Source organism: Gavialis gangeticus, unplaced genomic scaffold (genome assembly GCF_001723915.1).
Source record: "Gavialis gangeticus isolate Ggan-Ray unplaced genomic scaffold, GavGan_comp1, whole genome shotgun sequence".
Lineage (NCBI taxonomy): Eukaryota > Metazoa > Chordata > Crocodylia > Gavialidae > Gavialis > Gavialis gangeticus.
Window position 1 is genome coordinate 19,574,105 of NW_017728995.1, and position 15,371 is coordinate 19,589,475.

The 15,371-nt window shown below is 40.5% G+C and overlaps 1 protein-coding gene across 4 annotated transcripts in view; it reads left to right on the forward strand.

The window, feature by feature from the left end:
* Positions 1–15,371, forward strand: part of ECT2 (epithelial cell transforming 2) — an 80,127-nt gene that overhangs the window by 22,184 nt on the left and 42,572 nt on the right. For all 4 annotated transcript variants that reach the window (XM_019503310.1, XM_019503311.1, XM_019503313.1 and 1 more), the window contains 10 exons: positions 6–113; positions 3,307–3,380; positions 3,486–3,616; positions 6,223–6,338; positions 6,543–6,605; positions 7,476–7,698; positions 9,362–9,498; positions 10,145–10,264; positions 12,330–12,398; positions 13,879–13,989. In XM_019503310.1, the coding sequence (XP_019358855.1) occupies positions 6–113; positions 3,307–3,380; positions 3,486–3,616; positions 6,223–6,338; positions 6,543–6,605; positions 7,476–7,698; positions 9,362–9,498; positions 10,145–10,264; positions 12,330–12,398; positions 13,879–13,989 (1,152 nt within the window). The remainder of the gene's footprint in view (positions 1–5; positions 114–3,306; positions 3,381–3,485; positions 3,617–6,222; positions 6,339–6,542; positions 6,606–7,475; positions 7,699–9,361; positions 9,499–10,144; positions 10,265–12,329; positions 12,399–13,878; positions 13,990–15,371) is intronic.

The following is a 15,371-nucleotide window of genomic DNA, read 5'->3' on the forward strand; positions in this document are numbered from 1 at the left end:
TTTAGGTTAAGCTGGTGACCTTGGTTCATCATATGGGTGGAATCATTCGAAAGGACTTCAGTTCAAAGGTTACACATCTGGTGGCTAATTCTATACAAGGAGACAAATTCAGAGTATGTGGCACAAACTTTTCTTAATTCATACCTTGATTGACCCTCTAAATCATAATTTATGCTTAAACTGTGGTGTATGCACTTTATGAATTGAAATGAGTTCTTTCACACTAGGACTTCAGTGTATTTCTATCTCTTTAGCTCCAGGCTTTAAAAACAAGGTGGCAATTACAATTTTTTTTAGCAGACAAAGTATCTTTTTGTCCAAAGGCCTTTTGTTAAAGATGAATGCCACTTCTGAAAATATGCTTTTTTGCCTCGTCACTTTTTAGTATTAGAAACTATTAGTTGAAACTTCAGTGCATTTACCAGCCCTTTATTGCTTTCTGTTTCTTACAATAAATAATAGAGCAAGCTTGCCATGCGGTACCAACATACTGGGAGAATGTGGTCCACTTAAATTCGTCTGTCAATATAGACACTACTGTTCTGTATAACTGGATTGGCCTTCACCGCTTATGGAAACTGATATATTGGTGCAACAGGCCTATGTTGGTGGAGCTATGTTGGCAGAACTCCCTTAGTGGAAATGCATCAGATGGTGGCAGGAGTTCTTTTGCAGGTGTAGGTACATAAACTTTTCTAAATGATTCAAGCTAGGATTACAGCTTTTTCACAGAGCTATGCAAAAAGTCTTGTCAGCATCACAATTTTTGGCTGGGGTGCGAGTGTCTTTCTCTTTCAATGATCCCAGCTGGCATAGGCTATGCTAGCCAAATTGTGTGGTATAGTACAAATTGTGTAGTAAATTATACAAAGACAAATGGAAATCTTAAATGTATACTTATTCTTAATGTCAAGATCCTCAAATCAATGGAAAAAACTGTTAAATGTAATATTACGTATTTATTATCCATTTTAGCTGTGAAACCCAGTTTATTGGTATTCTAATTTGCTTCAATGCATTGCATTTTGGTGGTGTGGGTATCCTACTTGCAACAAAAGCAGTTATTGTTACATGGGGCCCTTTTCAAATGACTGTATTTACCTGAGTCCAGGATGATTCTTAATTTTAGATGACCCTCTATTGATTAGATTCTATACATGGAAAATCGTAACAAATTTATAATTTTTTTCCATGTAATAATTGGGGTTCATCTTACATTTGTCCCCCTGATCTGTACAGTAGGGAAAGCAGTGGCAAAGGGACAGATGGTGGTGGGGCTGATGTTCTAATAATTTGGTTCTATACATGGAAAATTATAACAAACTTTTATAACAAGTTACATAGAGGGAGAGAGAACCTAGTTTTGAATTTGAGTATATATGGTATGTCTTGGATATTTTGGGGATGGCAGGGGAAGCATTAACTCTTTAATTCCAAATACAGTATGTTGCTTCTGTGACCTGCTGTTAACTATGCTCAACTCATGCACTACTAACGTTATGTGACAGCTATTGGTTATCGTCTCTTCCCTGTTGAACAATATATTTTAAAGGTAAACTGCAACAGACTTTTTTTAAGTTTTGAGACTGGACCATTCTTGGAATCACATAATTGTAGAAAATTAGAGTTGGAAGGCACCTCAGGAAGTCATCTAATCCAACCTCTGCTCAAAGCAGGATCATCCCCAACTAAATCATACCAGCCAGGGCTTTGTCTATCCAGGTCTTAAAAACCTCTGAGGATGAAGATTTCAGCACCTCTTTAGGTGCTTTATAATAAAAAAGACTCAAGTATGAAACACTAATCCTCCTTTATTTATTTTTTTTTTCTCTTTCCCTCCCAAAGTCTCCATCAATATTAGAAATGTAAAAATCTTTTCCCTGGATTTTCTGCAATGATTTGGTTGGATATTTCAGAGCTTGTACCTTAGGTAACCCCTACTCATATAGATATTCTGGTTTTGTGTAAGTGTGCCTTTATTTGCTTAATTTGTGTTGGGAAGGAGTGTAACTTTTATATAGGATAAGAATCCTTCTTCAGTAATAAATGTCCTTTGCTTTTATTTGTGGAGGGTAACATAAGTCTACACACAGAATATAAATGTACTGTATTTTCGTGCATATAGCCCGCAGGCTATACGCGTTTTTACAAACTTGATGGGTGGGTGTGGGCTATACAAGAGTGCGGGCTATGCAGAGTCTTTAGAACAGCATAGCCCGTCCCCAGCGGGATTACCTTGAGCAGGGCTGGCAGCGGGGAACAGGGCTGCTTCCCTCCCCCCACCAACCCCCCGCTCGCAGCTCCTCATCCCTCCCCTCCCCTCCCCTGCACCACTTTTTTAGCTGGCTCTGGCTCTGGGGGGCAGGGAATACGTGGGTGCGGGGAATACACGGACTATTTTACGAAACACAATTTTCCGCGGGTTATATCCACGTGCAGGCTATATGCGTGAAAATAAGGTAATTGTACAAGCTGGACATAGATCTATTATCCAAAATGACAGAAGTTGAAGGTAAAATAAGTGTTAAACAGTAAAAAATGAATAAAAATCTCTCTTCATTTGCCCAGTTTCTACTTCTGATTTATAGAAGGTAACCTTTTCTTGTTCTCAGGTCATCCTAATCTGGCTTGGAGGATGAAATACATTTTATACATTTAAAATCTCGTAGAGATGTACCTTTTAAAATCTAAATTGGCACAACCATTTTTCCCCATCACAAGTTATTCCTTTCTTCCTCAAAGATGCATAAATAAACATTCTGTAGTGCTTGAAGTCATCACAATAACAATTATTTTTGTTTGGTAGAGGCAGAGAGGCCCATTATCTTTCCACAGTTGTACCAGCAGTGCCAGTGTTCAATAGAAAGCAAGATTTGGCCTCTCTTTATAGTTTAAGTAAGGTCTTTTTTAAAATTTGTTTAGATTTTTTTTATGTACTTCAGTTGTCAATTGATAGGTAGGTATGCGCACAAAGACTCCCCAGGTTGATGTAGAAATGGCTATCCACTGACATGGTAATTTTTAATGGGTTTGCTATCCTAATAGCACTAAACTTCTTGACAGCTAAAGATGCTAGCACACGCAAAGACTTGCTAGATAGTAATAAATCTAACTTGCTATCTTGACTTGTTTATCTGCTATGAGAAATATTTCCTAATGGAGTAACTTCATTTTTTCTTGTAGTCCCCATTTTGCAGAGTAGAAAACATGAATTTGTCGTGAATTTTACCCTCGTCTGCATAAGGAAAGAAGTTTTTAAATGGGAGGGTTAATTTGTCACACAGCTGCTGACTCTTCTGTTTGTAGGTTGCAGTGAGTCTAGGCACTCCTATCATGAAAACGGAATGGATTTACAAGGCTTGGGAAAGAAGAGATGAAATGTAGGTACTAAAGTTTTTTCCTCAATGGCATATACTTCTGTAGGTTGTAAAACATTATTTTTAAATATACAGCTGGAATTAATGCATTTTCTGGGTGTCTTTTAGTGAATTCTGTGCAGCTGATGAAGAATTCAGACATGAGTTCAAGGTTCCCCCATTTCAGGATTGCATGTTAAGTTTCCTTGGATTCTCTGATGAAGAAAGAGCTAACATGGAAGAAATGACAGAAATGCAAGGTTATTGTTAAGGAATGTGAGCCAGTTCACAGAAAAAAGTTGTAATGGAAGATATATGTAGTATACTTTTTGACTTGCATTAAGAACTATTTAAAGCTAAAAAATGTAGGTTGCATGTATTCATAATAAGGTATTAAGGGGGAGGTCTCAGTCAAAATACTGTATCTAGCCCTTTTCAGTTCTTATGGGGCCTGTTGCAAAAAATGATTTCAATTCCATTAGATGTTAATTTTGCTTTAAAAATGATCCATACCTAATCTTGGAAAACTGGTTACATTTGGTATTACTTGAAGTATATATTACTTCATATCAACCTTTGTGTATTCAGGTACACTCTATAAATCTATTAAGGTGTTCTGAGGTACATTAGTGCTTGCGAACTTGTTAAGATGTAATGGAAAGAAAATACCATCACCTGTAAACAGATATATCCTACTTCACCAGTATAATATAACTTATTGGGACTACTTGGTTGGCTCAGCTTTGGACTGATGTCTTTCAGCCTCATAAGGAGGTGGGGGTTGTCTCTCCAGAGTGCATCAATTGTTTTGATGCAACTCTTACATCCGTATGTTCCTGTAAGTCTTCTAAGGTCACGTACAGGCATTAAATGTGTGCCAAGAGAAGAGCCTTTTTCCTAGCACAAAGACTGCGTACAGCCACATTTATTTCAATGAATCGGGTAGATCTCTCCCCTCCCACACTAACTTGGATGGTTGTATGCTTTTCTTGGGTGTTGAGGATACCCAGTGTCCCACAGCCTCCTGCTCTCCCTGCCTGACTCCCTGACAAGCCAGCCCAGGATGGTGGTGGGGGTTGCCATTCTCCTGAGGTAGAAACACTTTTACGGCTCTGGGGGGTTCTCACTGGGAAAAGTACTTGCCTGGTTCACTCATCTGGTTCCACCCAGAGCAGTGCACCAGGATGCAGGTGCAGGCCTGGAGCCCCAGGATGGTTCCAGCACCAAAATAATGCTCCCCCAACCCCCTAACTCACCCAGACAATCGGCTGATTTACAGAATGGGGTTGGGGGGAGAGGCTGCAGGAGAATTGTTTTTCCGCCATTCCCAGCACTCCTTCCAATGGAACCAGAGGTGTGCAGGGTGGGAGACGGCTATACTGGTGCTGCAAAGCTGCCCAAACTTGGCTGCAGGAGTCCCACTCCCCTTCATGCCCCATGGTTCCACTGGGATGTGTGTGGGGGGGCTGAAAACAGCGGTGCCGCAGTTGCAAATCTGCCCATGCTTGGAGAGTCTCGCCACTGGCAGAATGCTCCTGGCTCCCCATCACTGCTCTGGGTTGACCTGGAGGAGCACAAGGAGAAGAGGAGACAGGACCATGTTCCTCCCATGGACTCCCCCCGCCAATTGGCTGATAATTGCTAGGGGCGGGGGGAGAGGTGGGTAGTTTCCTGAGGTTGGAAAGCATCCTGGCTGTGGCAGGGGGTGACCCAGGGGGAGCAGCCTTCTAGTGCTCCTTGGTTGGACAGCTCACATATGTAGCTTTCTAACAAAGCAGTTGGAACATGTATATGCCTGCTCCTAGGCTAGCTTTCCTACTGGCCAGAATTTCAGAGAAATTCTTGACAGTAAAAATATACACTTGTCCATGTCCTAAATGAGCTGTTCCTGACTCTTACAATTTTCCTCATCTTAAGCTGCTATAGCAACATACAGATGTAACAGATGCATCATATTAGCTTAACAGTATCAAATGATACCAGTATAATGCTTCTATCCACAGCCTCTAAGTGGTTAATCTTGCTACTCTGACACTTATGTTCACATATCATCACTTCTTCCTAGTGTGTTGCACTTATTCTAGAAGCTATACTTGCACATGCAGTACGTATATTTGAACCTTTCTCAAGGCCTGTTGCAAGTAGTCTGATTCTGTCTTAATGTTCTCTTTAGCGAAGCATTATAACTAGCTTTGTAACATGTACAGGTTTGAATTTGTGCTCACCTTTTCTAGGCAAATTATTTGGGTTCACTCTTAAGGAGCAGGGAAATGATAATACAGTATAACCTCATAAATCGAGAATTATCAAAAATCTGGCACTTCACCCTCCACACCTGGGAGGGCGGGGGTGGAAGCTTGCATTCACCACTCTGTGTCGACACTCCAGGACTGGCTGCTGCTACACTCTCTCCTGCTCTGCGACTGGCCACTGTGCTGGTTTTAAAAATCCAGCATTTTCAAATTTCCGACAGGTGCCTAGTCCAGAGCATGCCAGATTGATGAGGTTATACTGTAGTGCTTCCTGAGCTCCAGAAGTGTTCTTCATCATAACTGAAATCATGAATTTGGGAGCAAGTGCTACCTATTCGTATAAACCGCACACTATTTCCTGTGGATTGTGTATTATGCCAGCACATTGCTTTTGCCTCCAGAATGATTTGCATAGGGACAGAATAGCAGGTAGCTGTCAAACCTCACTAGTCAGCTTCCCTTTCATTTTGTGTCCCCTTTGTCACTCTTCCTTTCTTCAGCTTCAGTATTATGTGGGTGCCATAGATAGGGGAGGGGGAACTGGTTTCTTCCAAAATATTGTCAACCTGAAACCTCTAATTTCAATTAATTCACCTTATTTTTCTTCCTATTAGGTGGACAGTACTTACCAGTTGGTGATGAAAGGTGCACCCATCTGGTTGTTGAAGAAAACACAGTAAAAAATCTTCCATTTGAACCTCCAAAAACACTTTATGTTGTAAAGCAGGAGGTCAGTATAAATAGGATGGTTCTTGGAGTTTTCTGCCTTTTAAGTTGTTCAGTATGCAAGATGCAGCTATATGTACTCTGACTTTTCACTTTGAATCTAACTAGTCACATGACTGACACAATTTTTTAACCTAGTGTGTCCAAAGCTTACGTTGAGCCCTATAACAAGTTACAAGAATTGCTTTCTTTCTGTCTCCCCATCTAGTGGTTCTGGGGAAGCATTCAGATGGATGCCAGAGCTGGAGAGCCCATGTACTTATTTTCAAAGGTATGGTGACATTTTGGCATATCGATGGGACTTCGTATAGTAGTAAAGTGCATGCATAAAAATGTGCAGCGTCAGACTTAAATTGGAACTTGCAGGGTTATGGTAGCATATCCTAAAATTCTGTAATATGGTTTTGCTTGCCCACTGCTTACCTGAGAGATGCAAGAAGCAAGGTTTGTTTGGTACTATCTTATTGGACTCTTGGTCCAATACGAGAGAGTTTTCTTGTATTGGACAAAATACAACAGATCTTGTTGCTTGCTTATTTCCTGGACAGTCATAGCTGGTATAACACTACAGTGACTTTACATGTTAAAGTAGTTGTTTCCTGATTCTCTTGCACTTTTTTGGTGCAGGATACTTAAACCTTGAAATACATTTAATCTTCAGATTGTGGGTAGGGTAGGGTGGGAACTGTTATACAATGTAACTTGTTACTTCTGTTGAAGAATAGTGGTTTAGCATGTAAGGTGGCTTGCTGTGGATCGCAGATGTGCATTTGAACCATGCTTCACAAGTAAAGTTGAGTGGGGATACTTTTTGTCACATCTGTAAGTGAGTACATAGTCATTCAAGCTGGGGAGATGTAGGCAGTTGAATGTGATGCCAACCACATCACTCTGTGTAGTTGACTGCAGATACTGGCACGCCTTCTGCATTCTAGGCTTGGGCTAACTCTTGACTCGTGTTGTATTCTTATAGTTCTAACAATGCTTACATGTAAGAGGATGAACTGTATTGATTTCTGAGATTATGGAGAATTAGATGGACATCTTTCATGTTCCATCTATACATAGCTTTGCTCTGCACAAAAGCTATAAAGCAGTCTGACTGTATTGAATTGTTTTTGTGTTTTGAATCCAACTGCAGCCAGAGAGTCCCGGACTCAAAAAGTCTGTCTCTCAGCTTTCCCTGAATACTCCTAATAGCAACCGCAAGAGACGTCGCTTGAGAGAAACCCTTGCTCAACTTACAAGAGAAACTGACATGTCGCCATTCCCTCCTCGGAAACGTCCATCAGCTGAACATTCCCTTTCCATTGGGTCGTTGTTGGATATTTCTAACACGCCAGAGTCAAGTGCTGCCAACGGAGGTATAGTAAACCCTTTGCTCAACAAACTCGCTTGCGCTCAAGATACCGGTTTGGTCTCTTGCCAGTCATGTTGCGGGAGGTTTTTTGGAGGGGAAGGAGGGCAGAAGGTCACTGGTTATACTATAGGTTTGCTAAGTAACTTTAGGCTCTTTCTTTTTCAAATTGTGCAGGGAACAGACTAGAAGTGAGGAGCTCAGACACGGGTAGAGACAAAGCCAGCTCTCATAAGTTTAGTAGATGCAGCCAGGCGTGGAGGAAAAGATCTAAAGCTACCAAATACATGTTTTTGGATAATTCTACTCCAAAATGTTGCATGTGTCCTGTTGAAAGCCTACAACAAACAAACAGGTTACCAAACAGTGAGGTATCTCAGAAAAGAACAGCATTATATCTTCCAATAAAGATTCTTTTCCCAAAAGAAATCGCTATGCAGCTGTCACCTTCTCCTGAATCTTTGAAACATACTGTTGCTTCAACAGAGCATCTTGTAGATGCAAAAATGGCACTTGATTATAAAGAGCCAACTTGCATAACTTGTGTGGACTCTTTGCCTAACGAAGAGCATAGTATTGTTGTGTACAGTTCTTCTGGAAGGGAGGAGGATGCAAAATCCAATATTGATCAACTCCGGGTACCTGGGTTTCAAAATAAACTTCTATTCCAATGTTCAGGAGAGAGGTCACAAAGTGTCACAGATGTAAACATGAATGACTTAATTTATGGAAACTTGGAGGACTATGTACAGCAAGGTGTTTTTAGGAGAAGTCCTCAGAAGGAAGACAGTAAGGACCAGCATAGCTTTACTGATCAAACATCCTTCACAGATGAGACTATTTCTGTAGATGTGGATCATTCTTCTGATTCAAAATCAACAGCTAGTGATAGCAGTGCTGTTATAAGGACAGGTAGGAGTGATTGTTGTAAGCCATGTAATAATGAACTTCAACTTCAGAATAATTGGGTTTACAGTTGCCCTCTAAATGGTGGGTTACTTTCATTATTAAATATACACCTTGTGAGGGGTGTCGTCATATCAGTGTACACAATGTGCAGAATACTCCAAATGGGCATAAGAAATAATTTAAAGAGCATAGTGAGCTGGCCTTTTTGGCTACCTTGGGGTTTGTTGTATTTTATGATAAATGTTTTAAGGCTTTGCATAATGTGGAGCAATCTTAAAAGCTGGTTTCATGGACTACATGCTCATGCATATACAGTTGCCTAATGTTGATCCAGCATTTGCTGATAGGACAAAATACCAGTAGGAAAATACCCTTAATAGTATTCAGCAGCTACTTTTGTACTTCTAGCTTCAGTCAATGAGTGGTCCATGGATTTGAGAACAGCTTGTCAAATAGAATCTGAACTACGCTGTACTTCAGGTTAAAAATAACTACAGTACTCTGCACAGTGGATCTTAAACAGAAAGCTAATGAGACTTTGGGCTGGGTGTATGTGAGAGATTTTTGGCATTTGAGGGTGAGAATAGTTTTGGATTTGACTGAAAAAAATCCTTAAAATCTGTCTTGATACCCTAAGAATACATTTTTAATAAATGCAGTTGATATTTCCTTATAAAAATGTTGGGAATGTTTCTAAGACCGAACTTCTGAAACAACTTTCCTACAGACGGTTCTGAACTAGTTTGTGTTCTCTTCATCAGAGACTCCCATATCGTGTGCAAAGCCTTCTAAAAATTCAACTCCTTTGCATTCAAAGCAGTCAGCAAGATGGCAGGTTGCAAAGGAACTGTATCAGACAGAAAGTAACTATGTAGATATTCTGACAACAATCATTCAAGTAAGTATTGTAGACTTGTCTGTCTTAATGTGGATGCTGTTTAGGTGTCAGTCTTGCGACTAATATATAGCTTTGTACACTTTTTTGACGCTTCTGAACACTTAAGCATTTATTCAAAACCCTGCTGCTTGACTTAATTACAGTTTGCTGTAGTTGGAGAGAGAGACATAAGACTTCAGAAAATGGAGAGAATTTGTTCAGAGTGCCTTTTAAACAAACATATGCAAAAATAGGCTTGACTAAAAGCTTTAGTTCCATGGAGAACATTTTCCGTTTCAGTTGATTATATACTTAAATAAGAATGAGCTCAAATGTGGCTGAAAAAAAAGTAGATGAAAAGGGTTATGCTGTTGTAATACATATGCGTAAAATTGAATGGCTTTGGTAATGGATAGATTAATGCTGGTACCCTTTAAAACCCGTGTATTAACCTGGTATAATACAGTGTTCTTCAGATAAGTGTGGAGGTAAAGAGCCTTTCCTCAGTGTTGTGGTTGCAGGAGAAAATGGCTGGGGAAACAACACTGTAGATGCTTTTAATCCTAGTATTTCAAGTTCAGTACAGTAGCATGTGTGTGTACTTTATATTTGCATGTATTGGTTGGAAGCTAAAGCTATCAAACTTTCTTGTGTTTTAATCTTTCAGTTATTTCAAGTCCCACTGGAAAAAGAAGGGCAGCTTGGAGGACCTATTCTTGCACAGGAAGAAATTAAGGCTATATTTGGCAGCATTCCAGATATCCTTGATGTGCACACTAAAATAAAGGCAAGGTTGAGTGCATGTGTGGTGGAGGGAGGGGGGACAGCATGGAGAAGTATTTATCTTCTATTTTGTAGCACAGGTTATTTTCTTCTTGAGTTACTGTCTATGCTGTACACCTTAATCCCATGCCTGTGGCAGTTAGTTGGAGAGATTATTCTGATTTATTTCATAGTTCTTGCACAATGCTGTTCACTGCAATGTGGCTGTCGTGTTGGCTTCATTCTAGGGCTGAATGATACTCGCATCCTAAAATGTTATACTGTCATGAGAAGCCCTATAAGTTTAAAAAAAAAAAAAAGTAACTTGTTAATAGTCAACATACAACTTTGGATTTTAGTACAGGTATATAAATGTGACATGTTTTGTAATATCTCTTTGCAGGTTTGCCTGTTACTCCCTTAGGGGTACTGTTTTGGTATAAAGAAACAACCAGCAACTTGACTTTTTGAGCACCTTAAGAGACTCCTTAAAGGGGTCTTACTTTTTTTCATAAACTCTTGAAAATTACCCAAAATTAGTTGCTCTTGAAAATCTTGATATAGGCTTCTGTCTCTGGAGACTTTAGCTTAGAACTGAGTCCTTGACAAACTGTAGGAGAGAATATACAGACTTCATTGCTGAACGTCTCTACTGACTATCAAAATGTCATTGTCTAATTTAGACTGTGAACTCCTTGTTGCATGATGGCAATTCAAGGAGCCATAATTTTGTATGCTAATCTTGTGGGAGTTTAATGCTAATTAAGTAATGAGTTTGCTGTTATAATTTTCTGAAGCTTGGTGTACAGTTCTCGGCATAACCATTAGTAGCTGCTTTGGGCTTTTTAAATCTTATATCATGTCCTTAGCTTGGAATTGAGGGATTGCATACTGCTTGCTTCCAGTGGAACTTTTTGTAGGGTTATTTCCCAAACTACTGTAGTGTTTAATTCCCCATACATAATGGGATGGTACAGAACATGCAAATACAAGTGCAGTGCTGTGCTTAATGTGGATTGTTTTCACTCTACTGAGAAGAGAAACAGAAGCATAAGAGCAATACCCCAAGTGAATATGCCCATGATGCATAATAAGAATAAAAAAAGGTCAAGTTGCTTCTACCATCATCCATTACGAGTGATGTAATGAATGATAAAGTGCCATTTGAAGTTGTATTCTGGTCATTGCTCCTGAGTGATAATTTAGTCCCAACTTTGGCACAGGCAAATGGAGAGTAAACTTGGACCTCACATTCTGTGTAGCAAGGTGGACCTAAATTTGGCAGCAGCATCCTGTTTTCTGTGTCACTCAGCAGCAAACAGGGGAAGCCAAAAGTTTTTTCCATTAATTGAATTGTAGTAGAACATGTATGAAAATAAAATCATTCACTAGTAGCTTAATAGTGAACAGGGAGCAGAGCAGTTGTACTAAGGCTTTGAATTCTGTCTGTGCTTTTACAAAACACTGATCATGCTAGGTGTAAGGCATGGTGTTGGATGCTTGGTTTGATAGAATGATACTTCAGTCTCCACTTAATGCCACATCTCATTTTCAGAGTGTGGGATACCACTTGCTAAACTATCCAGTGCAAAGAACATACGAAAGATAGTTGCAAGTGGCTCCCCCCTTTCTTCTTCCTCCAGGTGTAATGCTTTAGGATGGTCTCTTCATATTTAAACTCCTCACCAAATCTCCCTTGTCTTAGACTTAAAAATATAACTTTATTTTGAGGGGGTGAGGGAAAGAGCCAAGATAGCAGAGGGTACCATTTTACTGGTTATTGCCTCATTGCTGAAACTTCAAGCATGCAGAGATGTTGGAGGGGCTCTTTAAGTGCCGCTGTGACAAGATCCCACTTTCAAAGCTGCTGTTTGCTGACACATTCCTGTCTCCATTCATAGGATACAATGCTATGCTGACTTGTAAGGCTTCAGACACCAGCACTAGCAGTGTAGACTTTTGGAGATGTGTATAAATACTAAATGAAAACTTGAATCACTGCAATTTTAGCTAAATGGATATGACGAATAGATTGCTTACTATGTTCCAAAAAAAAAAAAGGCTTAAGTTTTTAACTGATTGTATTCCAGGAAGACCTTGAAGAACTTATGATAACCTGGGCTGAAAGCAAAAGTATTGGCAATATCTACCTTAAATATGTAAGTTATTTTATGATACTAGTGTCTTTCCTATAGTAATCTAAATTACTTGACAAAAATGGTGCAAATCTCAAAACTAACGTATGTCTTGGTGTATCTTTCTTTCACTGTGTGTGTTTAGGGAAGGAGGGCAATTATTGCTCTTCAACCACAGGATGACGTAGCAAGGAAGCTTATAGCATAACCCATTTCAGACTAAGGACCTTGTTCTCTTCTGTAACTTAGTTGCAAAGTCTTTAAAAGACTTCCTTCAGATATTCAAACTCCAGAATAGAAAGCAAGGTCGAAGATTTTTTTTTTTAAGGACAAAATCTCTCCTGACCTCTGATGCTTACTACTTTTGACTAAACTGGGAGCACCAAAAAATGACCTTTCATAGGATGTTGTTTTGTACCTTTATTGGTTTTAGTGGGAATGAAGTTGGAATGTAAAGATGCATTAACAAAAGGTTAGATGAAGTAGAGGGGAAATTATCTTTGAGCAAATAAAATTGCATTGGATTGTTTGGTTTGTTTAGTCCAGGATTTCCTATCTCCTAGTATTAAATATGCACAAAAGGAGAAAAGAATCATAGAAACTTTAGGGTTGGAAGGGACCTCAGAAGGTCATCTAGTCTAACCCCCTGCCCAGGACCATCGCCAACTACATCACCCCAGCCAAGGCCTTGTCTACTTGGGTCTTGAAAACCTCCAAGGAAGGAGATTCCACAACCTCTGGGTAACCCGTTCCAATGCTTTACTACCCTTCTTAAGAGAAAGTTATTAAAACTTGGTAAGCCGTGATGCAGAAAATAGTTGCCCAGAGGTTTTGCCTGTTTGTTGATTAGTAGTTGTAGTTTGCTTGATTGAAGCAAATTTCACTGTGTTGTTGTTGTATTTGTGCGTGTTATTTCTAAAGAGAATGGCAGGCAACTCCATGACTATTTCTTAGATGTCTTCCTCCCCATCTCTGAAGAAGGGGATTTTTCAAGAGGAAGTCATTTGGAGGCCTAGAGAAGAGAAGGTGTGAAATGTTGCCAGCTTGGCTGTTGTGGCCCAAAACTAGAGAGAGAGAAATTTTAAGTTTTCTTAAAGTTGCTGACTACTAAAACCTTCCTTCCTTCCTCCTCCCTCCCCTGTGATAGTTGGTACTTCTGAAAACAAGCCCCCATATACTGAAGACAACTACCTGGGCACCTGATGTCAATGCTTTGGCCCCAGTTACAAACTCTATGGCGTTTGTGATCCTTAAGCAGAATTTTTATATTTGTATTTTGTATATAGATACACAGTGTAAATTAACCTTGAGGTAATATGGGTTTTCTTATCCTGTGGTGTATCTGACTAGCTTTAGACTAACTGAAATTGCATCAGTGATATCTGGTATGTGTGCCAGGGCTGTAACTAGCCAGTTTACTGCCTAAAAGTGGTTTTGCACAACAGTACATTAAGACTACTTGCTTGTTCATGTGCTGTAATTAATGTTCTGTGTTAATTTTCAGTCAAAAGATTTGCTGAAAACATACCCTCCTTTTGTGAACTTTTTTGAAATGAGCAAGGAAACTATTGCAAAATGTGAAAAACAGAAGCCACGCTTTCATGCTTTCCTAAAGGTATGTACTTGTCAAACATAGGGGACCTACAGATCAGTGGTCACCTGGGGGACAGTGACCACCAAATAATAGAATTCACCGTAAGGTGTAGAGTGGGAAAGGTAACTATTAGGGTGGAAGTACTAGACTTTAGGAAGGCTGGCTTCAGTGAGCTCAGGCATTTAGTCAATGATGCACTGCAGGGTAAGAGATTTGGTGAGATGGGAGCCCAGGAAAGAGGGAGAAATTACTAAGGAGGAGTATGCCTCCTCAGCTTGCAGTTGTAGGGAGGCAGTTAGAAAAGCCAAAGCTACCGTGGAGCTGAGGATGGCATCCCAAATTAAGGATAACAAAACATTGTTTTTTTAGATGTATGGGGAGTAAAAGGAAGGCGCAGGGCGGTATAGGACCACTACTGAATGGGCAAAAGCAATGGGTGACAGATAGGGTGGGACAAGGCCGAACTCCTCAATGAGTTCGTTGCCTCAGTCTTCCTAAAGGAGGGCAAAACAAGTCTCACAATGGGATTGTAGAGAGACAACAGCAGGGCGCCAGACTATCAAGCGCTGACCCTGAGATGGTGCAGAGTCACTTGGAAGAACTGGATGCGTTTAAGTCGGCAGGCCCGCATGAGCTCTGTCCGAGGGTACCGAAGGCACTGGCTGATGTCATTGCACAGACACTGGCAAGAATATTTGAGCACTTGTGGCACACGGGCCAGGTCCTGGAGGACTGGAGAAGGGCTGATGTGGTCCCTATTTTCAAGAAGGGGCGGAAGGAGGATCCAGGCAACTATAGGCCAGTCAGTCGCACCTCCATCCTTGGCAAAGTCTTTGAAAAAATTATTAAGGCTCATATATGTGAGAGCCCAGCAGGAAAAATTTATGCTGAGGGGAAACCAGCATGGGTTCGTAGCAGGTAGATCATGCCCGACTAATCTAGTCTCTTTTTATGACCAGGTTACAAAGCACCTGTACGCAGGAGTAGGGGTAGATATTGTTTACTTAGACTTCAGGAAGGCCTTCAATATGGTATCCCTCCCCATACTGGTGAACAAATTAAGAGGCTGTGACTTGGACAATTATACAGTCCTGTGGGTGGCAAATTGGCTAGAGGGTCATACCCAGAGTGGTGGTGGATGGGTCAGTACCGACCTGGAAGGACGTGGGCAGTGAGGTCCCGCAGGGCTCGGTCCTTGGACCGATACTCTTCAATGTCTTCATCAGTGACTTGGACGAGGGAGTGAAGTGTACTCTATCCAAGTTTGCAGATGATACAAAACTGTGGGGAGAAGTGCACACACCGGAGGGCAGGGAACAAATGCAGGCAGACCTGGACGGGTTGGACAAATGGGCAGAAAACAATAGAATGCAATTTAACAAGGAGAAATGCAAAGTGCTGCA